General features: G+C 32.8%; 1 protein-coding gene across 2 annotated transcripts in view; it reads right to left on the bottom strand.

The window, feature by feature from the left end:
- The window catches only part of LOC125683647 (GTP-binding protein Rheb-like), a 15,701-nt gene extending 3,758 nt beyond the window's left edge, over positions 1-11,943 (bottom strand). Inside the window, exons 1-6 of one of the 2 annotated variants that reach the window (XM_048925020.2) lie at positions 11,785-11,943; positions 11,171-11,242; positions 9,911-9,978; positions 6,892-6,974; positions 4,423-4,479; positions 1,395-1,493 (exon numbers count right to left, since the gene is read on the bottom strand). In XM_048925020.2, coding sequence (XP_048780977.1) covers positions 1,395-1,493; positions 4,423-4,479; positions 6,892-6,974; positions 9,911-9,978; positions 11,171-11,242; positions 11,785-11,833 — 428 coding nt within the window. In that variant the 5' untranslated portion in view covers positions 11,834-11,943. The remainder of the gene's footprint in view (positions 1-1,394; positions 1,494-4,422; positions 4,480-6,891; positions 6,975-9,910; positions 9,979-11,170; positions 11,243-11,784) is intronic. The other variant, XM_048925021.2, reaches the window with a different exon arrangement.
- Positions 11,944-12,436: the final 493 nt, after the last annotated feature.

The following is a 12,436-nucleotide window of genomic DNA, read 5'->3' as shown; positions in this document are numbered from 1 at the left end:
ATCTAAATGGTGACTGAGATCAAGATATGGATGGTGGACAGTGTGTTATGCTTTTTTCCCTCTTTTTTGATAGTCAAATATTGTAAACCTAGGGAAAAGGGAAAGCCTTTTCTGACCATGAGATCATGTTCCTAAAAGTCCAGTTTTCTCAATCCTTCAACGGCAAAGTTGATAGGAGTCTTTCTCATCTGAAGTATGGTGATTCCAAGTAAAAGCAAAAATCACTCACTGACAAATCCCTAAAATCGTTTTCCTATATCAGTGTCTACTATGCTTTACCTTGACAATCCAAACCAATAGTATTCCTCATGGTAACTCCAGGTGAAAGTGGAAATTACTTATAGCCTGGCAACTGTTCTCCTACACCCAAGACACATTGAGCACAAATAAACCTTACTTACTGTCAATAGAGAAAGAACTCCGACATCAACACCACTCAGAAAGGTGCATAAATAAGTCACATCTGTGTTACTGTCGACTACATTTTATCAGTATAATGTTTGAAAAAAAGCCCCAACTACATGTACATATGTGTGCAATAAAATTAAACACAGCTTCTAAACTCTCTAAACCTTTGAAGTTATTCTAGCTGTGATATGCTAAATCAATCTTTTGATTATTCATTATCTCAGGTCATCAGAAAGCAATAAACACCCTGAAATTCCATGCAGTTTTGTTAGATGTTAGTGTAGTGAGTTTATGTGCAGATTTAACATCAAATTTTGAAGATAGGCAGGACAGTGGCAAGAAAAATTTATTCGACAATGTAATTTCCTCACACTTACACATGGTAAAATTGTAATATGTCCAAAGCATATAGAGGTTCTTGTCATTGAAAGGAGTTATAAGCATGAAGAGTTAAGTGACAATGAGTTTCTAACATAACATTGCGATCAAGTAATCAGTGACAGAATTAAATGTCTGCCTATCCTTTGAATTATAACTAATATAATGTTAATACATTGCATGCAAATAGGCTCCTATTTAAAACACTAAATAATCAAAAATTATTTTAGTGAAGAGAGAAATATCCCCGAGAGAACTGTACAGTTACTCCCAGAGAAAAAGTAGTAAGTAGTGCAGTGAAAGAATACATTAAAACACGATTATAGCGAAGTGCTGAGGACAAACAATTTCTAAATGTACAATGTAATTCTGAGTCATTGTTTTAAATCTACAGGGAATGAAAATCTCTTTGCTGTAAACTTAAATTCATTACCAGCACGTTTACTGTAGCCTTGTTGTCATGGATTTCTATTTTAGCTGGTAGAGAATTGTTTTTCACACTTGCTAAATCTTAATCATTAATGGTGGGGGGAAAATATGTTAATTTGGTAGCCTTATATACTTATGTTAGAATGGTCTGGAGATTTGTTAGTCTATTGACACAGTACCTTTTAGTGGGCAAGTCACACTCGTTTTCCTGTATATTGTCACAGTACCTTTCAGTGGCCAAGTCACACTTGTTTCCCACTAAAACGACTGGTACCCCGCTGAAAGAAAAACAAACATGTATTAACTCTAGTATTCTACATACTCATTTCAATGCCTGATTAAGAAGACCATGTACTGTGATTTTCATGACATCTGTATGAATGAATATATATTGTATACTCTCAACTAGGAAACTAACAAGTCAAAAGCGCCCCCCCCCCCCCCCCCCCCCCCCCCCCCCAAAAAAAATCAAAAGGAGTCTTCCTTCGCTAACCCAAAGTATCGTGTATAAAATTGATTAAAAGTCTCCCCAAGGAAACTCAAGTTATCGCCTACTATAGAAAGTGCTGATGGACAGAGTGATTATTATGTAAGGTACCTGTCACATAGTGGGGCCCTAATAATATATAAATATTGCATGTAGTTGAGGGTAATGATGAAAATTTTCACCCTGAGAAAACCATTGTCAGGTGTCAACTGAGGTGTAGCCGAGGATGACAATGGTTTCTTGAGGGGTGAAAATTTTCAATGTTACCCTCAACTACATGCAATGTTTCTTTTATTATACTGAATTTTATATAAACAACAAAGCAGAAAACTTATGTCTGTTGGCATTTAATCAATTACTATCATGCGATGTTTATATATCAATGCAAATATTTGTGTTTATCACAAATGCTCAAACTAAGTTGTCTAACAATCTACGGCGAACTGTACGTGCACAAAGATACTATCACCCTGAAACATGTGGTTTTTATTCTCAGAGGGAAATATGTTTTTCCAAATCCTTCTTGACCAATCAGATTCGAGTATTTTAAATGAATCAATGAAAGTATAATAATATTCCATATTGCATAATAGTGAGGGAGATATGTAGATCTATTCACCCACAAAAAAAAAATCATATTCCCAGAGGGGAATATAATTTTTCTTTGGTGAATAGATCTTCAGATCTCCTGAACATTCATGCAGTAAACCAATACAAAGCAAGACTACAAAAATTCAATTGAAATTGCAAAAAAAAACCACCCTGGATCCACAGATGTATTTCACTATATGTAGTTGAGCTCATCCCTAACGGTAGCATCGTCAACACTTTAGAACATATGAGCAACAAAATGACATGATACAATAAAAATTTTTTTATATTTCCTTTTTCCCTGAATGCTGGTTACTTACATGGTGTGTGTCTCAATCAGGTGATTAAACTGTGTAGCAAAAACTTGTAATCCAAACCCGCTCATACACAAATTCTTCTAGTAACTTACAAAGTAAGAAAATTCACTTACTGGATTGAATGGACATATTGTGATGTCACAATAAACTGTTTTTACCTTGATGGAAAATACGAAGCTCTGAAGCTGTGGAATATGATGTTTGAGGGAAATATGAAGTTTTATTCTCCCTTGCACATGACTGTCTAGACCAATCAGATAGCATGCTGTATAGAATTATTACACTGAGGAACAAAAGCAAGCACAGCAAGCAGAAAGGCCGGTTGTGAAGTTGTGAAGTGATGCAGTGGCAGATCAAAATGAGGAGATTGTTTTACAATGTTTAACAAACATCTACTTTTTAACATCTGAAAATAACAACTGCTCAAGCCAAGTTTGAACTCTTTGGTAAACCCAGTGATGGTGACATGAAACACAGTGACAGCTCCTGTCCCCCTCATTACTGGAAAATCAACCATGTCACTTTACTAACTATGACAGAGAAATTGTACTTTTGTCTATAAAAAGATGCATGATAAACTCTAAGCCTTACATTTAAATGATCATGAACACCTTGATTAATTCAAGGCTTTCGATGGATCTCAATGTATCACTACCAAAAAAAAACCCATGTAGCAAACTTGGATCTACATCTATTTACTATGTGCGAATGTTTAAAAGTTTATTCATTGTATTCAAGATTTGGGTTCTGTACAATAAGACATTGCTCTAATTTTCTCTAATAAAAATACATCAATTTTACGCCGGATAATTACATAAAAATACCTTGCTATATAGAGAGATTTTTGAAGGTTTTTTTAATTTTGTTATCTTCATACACTACAGAGATTTTTCTGTCCCCCTCTCCCTGAGTTGGTTGGAAATAAAACAAATGTAATTACCTATTTTCATCCCTTTCATTTTGTAAAATAGTACATGTGTAAGTGTTAGATCCTAGTAAGCATAAGCTAGAACACTTGGGGAAAATGGCATTGGGGTGGAATGCACTCCCTTGGGAAAATTTCCAAGTCCACATGTATATGTACCTACAATTGCCCCAACAGCGGAACCATCTGCATATTAAATAAGATGGCAGCAGATTTGATGATGGTCAAGGTTCAAGTTTTTCAAAAGTATTTCAAACCCCAAAATCAAGGTCACAAGGTCAGAACTTTTGGTTCCAAAAGGAATATCTTGTCATAAGGAATACACATGTGAAATATGAAAGCTCCATTATCATCCATTCAAAAGTTATCGCTATGGTTAAAGTTTTAGCAAACAAACAGGCAGACAAATAAAAAACTATAGGCTCTCAAATTTTCAATTCCAAGGACATAAAAATGTTGTTAACTTCCAATTCTGTCAGCTACATATGTTTGTACATTTCCAATCAGATGAAAGATTTATATTTACATTTACTCTGATAATTTTCCTCTTAACATTCTCACAAAGTGAAATTGAAGGTTAATATCTCAAAAACTTTCAACTTTTGAGATAGGCCAATGCACTTGATCTATAGAGGACAACATGTGGCACTGTTTAATATAAAAAAAACCCAATTGAAATAATTAAAATGTAAATATAACAAATGTCTTTTATTATTTGTAAGTAGAGATGATATACATCAATCCTCTTCCTCCCAACATATGTTTACATATAGCGCTAACAATATGATGGTGTGGAGAGGCTTGAAATGCATGTATATCATCTCACATATTTAAAACAAAATTAATGAAGAAAGATAAAATACCCAGTGAAATATAATTCTACCTACTTGATGGTTCCTTTCATATCCAGGAGTTTGTCATAAACAAACTTAACCACTTCAAAGCTGTAAAATAAAAAGAAGTACTTTACAAATAAATTACAACAATACATTATAGCAATATTGCAATCAGCATATACATCTCAGCAACAGAGATAAAATGTAAAGAAAACTAAATTCTTATAACGCAGTATTAAGTCTTCCCCGGAAGACATGTGTTGCCTGCTAGTTCATTCTATATGTAAAATATCACGTATAATGTTGAAAAAGTAAATTATTCAAATGGTTTTTGTCAGTTTAATACTCCTTTTAAAGGTTTTGAGAATTACTAAACATTCTTTAACGATAACTTAATTGAAATTGAAAGATGAGACATTATTATGCTATGGAATTTGTGGGAGAATCTGTTTGAAATTAAGACATTTATTAAATGTAGACTGAATGAAAACATATGTTTGAAAATATGTATCAACCTGTTACTGTGCTCTTCAAGACAATGGTAATAACCATAAGTAATTATCTGTTGGGTTTACTACTTAGTCTTGTTGTCTTTTTATATATCCAATTTACTGTTTCTCAAGAAAAATCATAATTAGTGCTGTTCTGAAATCACATATACTGTCCTTCAGTATGGGAATTACAAATACTGTCCTTTTGTACATAAAAATACTGTCCTTCAGTTAATCATAAAATAAAATCTTCAGCAAAAATTTTTTTTGCTGTAAAAAATTCTAAGTCCCGGTAAACAGGAAGTTGATAAGCGACAGATTCGAAAATGTCTTACACAATACAGTTGGCCACACTGATGCTCTGTGCCAAATATCAGGGAGTTGCCCCATGTGGTTCTTGAGAAAACTGTGACGGAAATTTTTTTGCTGTAAAAAATTCTAAGTCCCGGCAAACAGGAAGTTGATAAGCGACAGATTCGAAAATGTCTTACACAATACAGTTGGCCACACTGATACTCTGTGCCAAATATCAGGGAGTTGCCCCATGTGGTTCTTGAGAAAACTGTGACGGAAATTTTTTTGCTGTAAAAAATTCTAAGTCCCGGCAAACAGGAAGTTGATAAGCGACAGATTCGAAAATGTCTTACACAATACAGTTGGCCACACTGATGCTCTGTGCCAAATATCAGGGAGTTGCCCCATGTGGTTCTTGAGAAAACTGTGACAGAAATTTTTTGTGACGACGACGCAGGACGACGGATAGTGATCCCTATATGTCGCCACTGCGTGTAACGCAGGTGACACAATCATGATTATAGAATAACAGTTTTATAATGTCACACATCAAAGGTACACTGTTTTTAATATTGGCTGGAGAAAATTTTATCTGTACAACAGAACAACTTTTATCTCTTTAGTATGGTAAATTTTGACCAAATCATTGCCATACATATGTAAGTAACCATCTTTACTAGCCAAGGGCGATGATCCAGCGTTTCTCCATATAGAAACATCGTGGATCGTGAACCTTGCCTTGGTAAGCGAAGATGATCAGTAACACGTTGCACAAGTATTTGTAAAACACAGTCACATTCTCCCAATTCTCAAGACTTTTATTCAGTGTACTCATAAAAACAACCTTGTCAATTCTGCATTTAAACATTAAATCCTTAACTCATCCGACCAAATTTGGACCTTCTTAATGCAAGGAATTAAGAGCAACATTTTAGCCTTAACTTCCAGTAAGTGTTTGTAAACAAGACTCAAGCCTTGTTTATGTTTACAAACAAACTAGTGAAATTTACAAGCATCCTCATTCTGCACAGACACAACTTTATCTTTTAAATGACACACTTTAACCTAAAGAATATTGTAAATTCCTAAATATACGCAAAGAAATTACTTTCATGCAGCTTTGTGAGAAGAACCACTCATGAAATAAAATTATTCGCTTTTATCTGTATGTGTAAAAACTCTTCATCAAGACCACTCGAGAATTCATGTTCTCGTAATTTGGGTTCAACAAGTCATTTTGTGAAAAGTACTCGTATAAAATAAGGAATCTAATAATAAATCATAAACTAAGATAACCATAGATTTTCAAAACTTTGTAAACAATAACTTACTTTAATCTTTGTTTACATAAGAAATAAAAATCTCTTGATAATGAGCTCCTGTCTTAATGTATAACCTTAATTTTTTGGTTTGGTCATGATATATAACATAAATTTTTAGAGAAACATTTTAAATACATTAGTTAGACAAAGGATTTTGATCATCAAAAGTAATTTTTTTTTATCAAAATTGGGGAAGGGGGGGGGGGAACAAATTAGCCATACATATTTATTTCATTAATCTACATGATCTAAGGCCTAATGCATTCATTTCCCTGTTGAACATTCATAGCTGTAAAAACATTGATAGGACATAAATACAGAGAAAATTGCAAATCAAACATGAGACTGCAAATAAAATCTCGCACATGTAACTGTAAGGTGCTGAAAGTGACCAGTAAAGGTAGAAATCTTACCTCTTTTTAGAATTGACAGAATAAACTAAAACATATCCATCTATATTCACAAAATAGGACTGTGGCAGAACGGAATACTCATCCTACAAAATTATGATGCACATTTAAGGATAAATATCACAAATGCACAGAATACAGTGTCAAATTCAACATTAAATACATCATTATTCAGATGAATCTCAGCAGCAGTTGGAAATGCAGCAAATAATGTAATAAAAAACTTGGTGTTACCAAATCTGTATGAATAATATAGTGTATGTAGAACTTGGTAGATTCCCTTTGTGCATTAAAAGAAAATTTAAATTTTGAATTAAGCCAATATTGAATACCTGTGTTTATAATCATATTATGAACAGATGGATGAGAAACAATACATGTATTAAATAATTTAATTTTACTTGTAACATGCAATTTGATTGATTCATTTGACTTTATACATTTATTGCGGAAGGAGATATGAAGATTTATTCACCCAAGAAAAATCATATTCCCAGAGGACAATGCCTGAGGGGAATATGATTTTCCTCAGGTGAATAAATCTTCATATCTCCCTCACTATCGTGCAATTAATTGTTTATTATACCAAAAAAAGCAAGACTACAAAAATGCATTTTGCAGCCCGCTCATCTATACATTGTATGTATGTGAGATCGAGCTAACGGTAACACCGCCCTGTCAACGTATTAGAAAGTACAAATAACGAAATACAGCGATATGATAACCAGTTTTTGTGCCTTACGAACTATGAAAGTACAATAACTCAAACTTATTGTGACGTCACAATAAACTGAAGTCTACCTTGACATTAAATTTATGCAAAAAGGCACGGGGCTGCCAAAGGGGTGAAATATGATGGAGAGATATGATGTTTTAGAGGGAGATATGAAGCTTTATCAACCCTGGCACGTGACTGTCTAGACCAATAAGATTATGTGTTACACAGAATTCTCATACTGATGTACAATAATATTATTAACCTTCTTTATATCATATAATACAGGTAAATAAAGTTGTCATTTAGTCCAGCTAAATGACATCCTAGGAATGATGTCACAATACGTTTAGCTGTTCTGTCTCCAATTAGTTGCTACATGTACGACAATATTGGTCAGCATTATATACAATTCATTTTTTTCCCCAGAATTATTCAAATGCTATTTACTAAATTAAATTATAAGGAGTGAAAGTTGATTTTCCTCATTTTATATGATATGAAGTAATTTGGGACAGTTTATGCTATTTTATAAACTACTTTACATTGATTGCTCCTGCTTATTGTCTGAAAATCCTAAAGAACAATTTTCTTCCCTTGTTAACACCCTGCATAATGCTATATGCCACTAATTTTCAAAAACAAATGGCCCAATTTTATTTGATACTAATGCCAATTACCTAACACTGACTCATAGGTAATCACAACTGTCCTTGGAGAATAGTATGGTGATAGTGATAAGTTGGACATGGCATGCAGGTGGTCAGGTTAATTACAAATAATTGCTGAATTACACTCAATATTAACTATAAAGGGTTTATACAGAGTGGAGCCCAATTAAATTTTCAGACTTTTGATTGCTCAATGATATGTCAACTGGTTAATTTGTTATATTGCCACCTGTGCTCTATTGTCCAAATTGGTCTTGACCAAAAGTTGGCAATATACATGTGTCTAAGGAGCACTGTATAAAAAAACCAAAATTTATTAACAAACTTATTGAACTCCTGTAAATGCACTTAATATATCAACATCTTGTTAATATTTGTCTGCAATACTACTTTTAAAAAACAAAACTGATAAATAATGCATACACATGTAAAAAATATATCCCTACATTTCTCCCTATCTGTACACAATTTGTACATAGAAAAGGGTCATTATAGTGGCATAGAGAGATGCAGCAAAATATGCAAATGTTGTAGAGGCAATGATATTGAAGATGAATATCATTTTATTCTTGTTTGCCCACTCTATCAAGAATTAAGACAAAAATTTCATCAAAAAGATTTATTTCAATAAACCAAATGTTTTCAAGCTAAGCTGCTGCTTGTAAAATTACTGAATATCAACATACATGTAAAAGAATTACATAAACTGGGAAACTGAAGTATTTCAAAATTGGCAACAAAAATTAAAACTTGCAGTTAGTTAATTATAGGTGTGTATTGATCTTCACAATTTTTACCCAGTGTATATATCTTTATATACCCATATCGTTTGAATTATAACTATAATCATTATTATTAGTAGTATTCTTGCACTGTTTTTCACTCTCCTTCATGTAATTTCATTCATGTGTTTTTTAAACATGCTGTATGAATGCATGCAGAATGAAACCAACAATTAATTAAAGCTAATCTTCAAGTGAATATGACATAATGTGTCTAAATAGCCTGGGGATAGGGTCAGATTGTATCCACTGATCAGAAGCAATTAGTGACAATTGTGACCAACAAAACATTTTCCACATAATTAAAGATAATCAAAAATAAATTGTGCTCTTGGGCTGTGAAGGCATTCTTGTGCCATAGGCAATCTTTTAATCAGTTTAAATATTTTAGTTTTCTTTGTTACATGGATACATTGTGTGTTTTTTGAAAAATGACCTGCACATACCCTGGTAGGTATTTCAGATACAGGGTTCAATTATCTGTCAAATAACCTTGTGAGGGGATCAGGACACACTCTCGTGTCATAAACAGGATTTATATTGTGCATGAGAATCTTATCTCTCTATATTGTAAAAATATGATAGTGTTCATAAAATCTACATACCTGAAACTACATATCACAATAGCTACAACACCTTTAAGATTGGATGAAACAATCTCAAAATACCTTTGCACAAGTTTACATGGTACATGTGTATATATATGTAACATTTCCACATATTTTGAGGGGAAATCAAACAATAGTGATCAAAAATTAAAAAAAAATCTCAAGAGAAAATACAGACACAGACAAATTATTTTTGTGTACATGGTGTACCCCCTGAAACTTTGCTATTAGCTGATTTCTACTAACCTGACCAGCTGTGTCTATCACCTGTAAAGAGTACTCTTGTCCACGGATTTTAAGAGTCTTCTGGAAAGCTGAAAAGAAAATATGAGATACAGTTAAATATACATGTCTAACAGACTAACAATATTGCTGCTTTGAATATTCCAACTTTTAGATGATACATTCAAGGAGAATTTTTTGTGGATGTGGGCATGAGCTCCCAAATGGGGTTGTCCTTGAACACCCACCACCACGGTGGGTGTTCAAGGACAACCCTTCTCAGAATACAATATATATCTCAGAACAAGTGTAAATAACCGATAACCGATTTATGTTGTTAGAATTTGATAAATCTGTAATAATTAACTATGAAAGCAGAATATATACATGTACGTAAAAAAGGATATTTATTAAAATTCATATACAATCTATGTAAGAAACTTCTTCAATTCATTTTTTTTTTCATGACAACTGAAGGGAGATTTTAAACAGTAAAAGAGGAAATTGGATTCTTTAAAATCTATTTCATGGACATTATCTAACTTTAAACGATAGTATATTTAGTTGACATTTTTTTTTACAATGACTGTTGGCGTACTCACAGAATACTGATCCCAAGCTTAAAGGGACTGGTTCATGTTTTTTTTGTTTTGTTTTTTTATGTTCAAAATAAAAATATAACCCATTTAATGTTGATAATCAAAATTTGGACCTTCTGAATGCAAGGATAAGAGCAATATTTTAGCCTTAACTCTGTGTTATGTAAACAAACCATTGAAATGTTAATTTTAAGCATCTTTAATCTTAATTTTGTACAGTCACAAATTTAGCTTTTAGATGACACATTTTACCTAAAGTATGATTGAAGCGTGATATTTTTAATAAACTTGGATTGATATCCATTTATTTTAAAAACTTTGTAAACAATAACATGTACCTTAATCAAAACAAATAAACTCTCTCTAATGAGCTTCTGTCATGACACATACAGCCTTATTTTTTTATGAAACCTTTTAAACACATTATAGACTGCAGATTTTTGGGAAATTTTAGTTGTCATTTTGGGAAAAACATGTAACTTTTTCAGCATTGGGAATAGGTAAGAATTTTAACCCTCTACAGACCCAAATAATTGATCATCTTCGAAAAATTTGAGATCTTTTCATTGCATTTTTCTCTCTTTTACTGATAAACATGTCACTTTTATTAATGAACATTAAAAAAACAACAACATAGGATAAAGATGTGATGAGAAAGTAAAATCCCTTCATACAATGTACTTACTGTTTTCAATTGTTGGGTCATATGAGTCCACAAAATGATTTTCTACAAACTGGATTGTAACCGATGATTTTCCTGAAAATGAGAAGAAGAAAAAACAATTCACAAAATCATTATTTATTGAATGGAATGTGCAACCATTGTACTTGCTATATGGTACTTGCAGTCAGACCTCAGGTAGAACAATTTTTATTTTAGAAATCGCTCTTAAATTGCAAAACTGTGTTATAATTATCCATTAAATTAAATATTATTCAAATTTACACAAATCGCAGTTGTGCTAAGAATGGGGAAATGGTTTTACTCCCGTTGACCTCTGGCACTGCTGACGCGACGCTACCAAAGCCAAGCTGTGTGAAGTACATTGTATCGCCACCGTGAACTCGTGTTTACAAAGAGTCGATATCATTATCATCCATCATGGATGTTACTGAATTAATTATCTAACAAGGATTAATTGTAAAAATATTTCAGAGCTACAATATACACTACACTATATTTCTTTAAACGAAATAAAACATGGTGATGAGACGCGTGATTGTTTACAAACATTGGAACGATGCATGCTTGAAATGCTATATCCATAAAACAACATAAAGAGTAAAACATTTACTTACCAACCGACCTAAAGCCCATCAGAGCTACTCTTCTTTGTTTAGCTGGCATTTTTACCCAGTCTGAGCCAAATCAAGTGAACGAGAGGGGGAATATCTTACTTATGTTTTCACTTCAAACCATAGTCGTGGGTTAATTCCCTTTATTGTGAACCGGAAACGATATTTTCTCACCAGAGGGCAAATATTAAGCTTGCGTAACGCGCCCTCTGGTGAGAGAATGTGGAAACAGTTGTTAAGATATGACCCTAAAGCATATATTGTATACAAATATATTTATATGTAGACAATAGTATGGTAAATGTTTTGTTCTTTTTAAAAGTAATTGATAATCCCAAAGGCATATTATGTGGTTTTTATGTATAATTGAGCGCACTACCATAAAATGTTTTAGATTAAACCCGTGCATGAGATCAGACATTGGGGTTTTGAAGCCCTTTAAATTGAAGAAAAGTAGAAAGTATAGACATAGGGGTGGGTGTGGGGGTGGTGATTGATTTTTGTTTGAAAGTGGGAGTTAAATTGTACACTGAATAATACGTAAATACATTGTTCAAGATAAGGTCTCCACAAAAGATTTTTTTTTTTTTTTTTTTAAATCTATCTTAAATTAATACATGTATCAAGACTTTAAATTATTTTTTAAGCGTTTAAC

Source organism: Ostrea edulis, chromosome 6, assembly GCF_947568905.1.
Source record: "Ostrea edulis chromosome 6, xbOstEdul1.1, whole genome shotgun sequence".
NCBI classification, from domain to species: Eukaryota; Metazoa; Mollusca; class Bivalvia; order Ostreida; family Ostreidae; genus Ostrea; species Ostrea edulis.
This window is presented reverse-complemented; position numbering and strand designations above follow the sequence as displayed.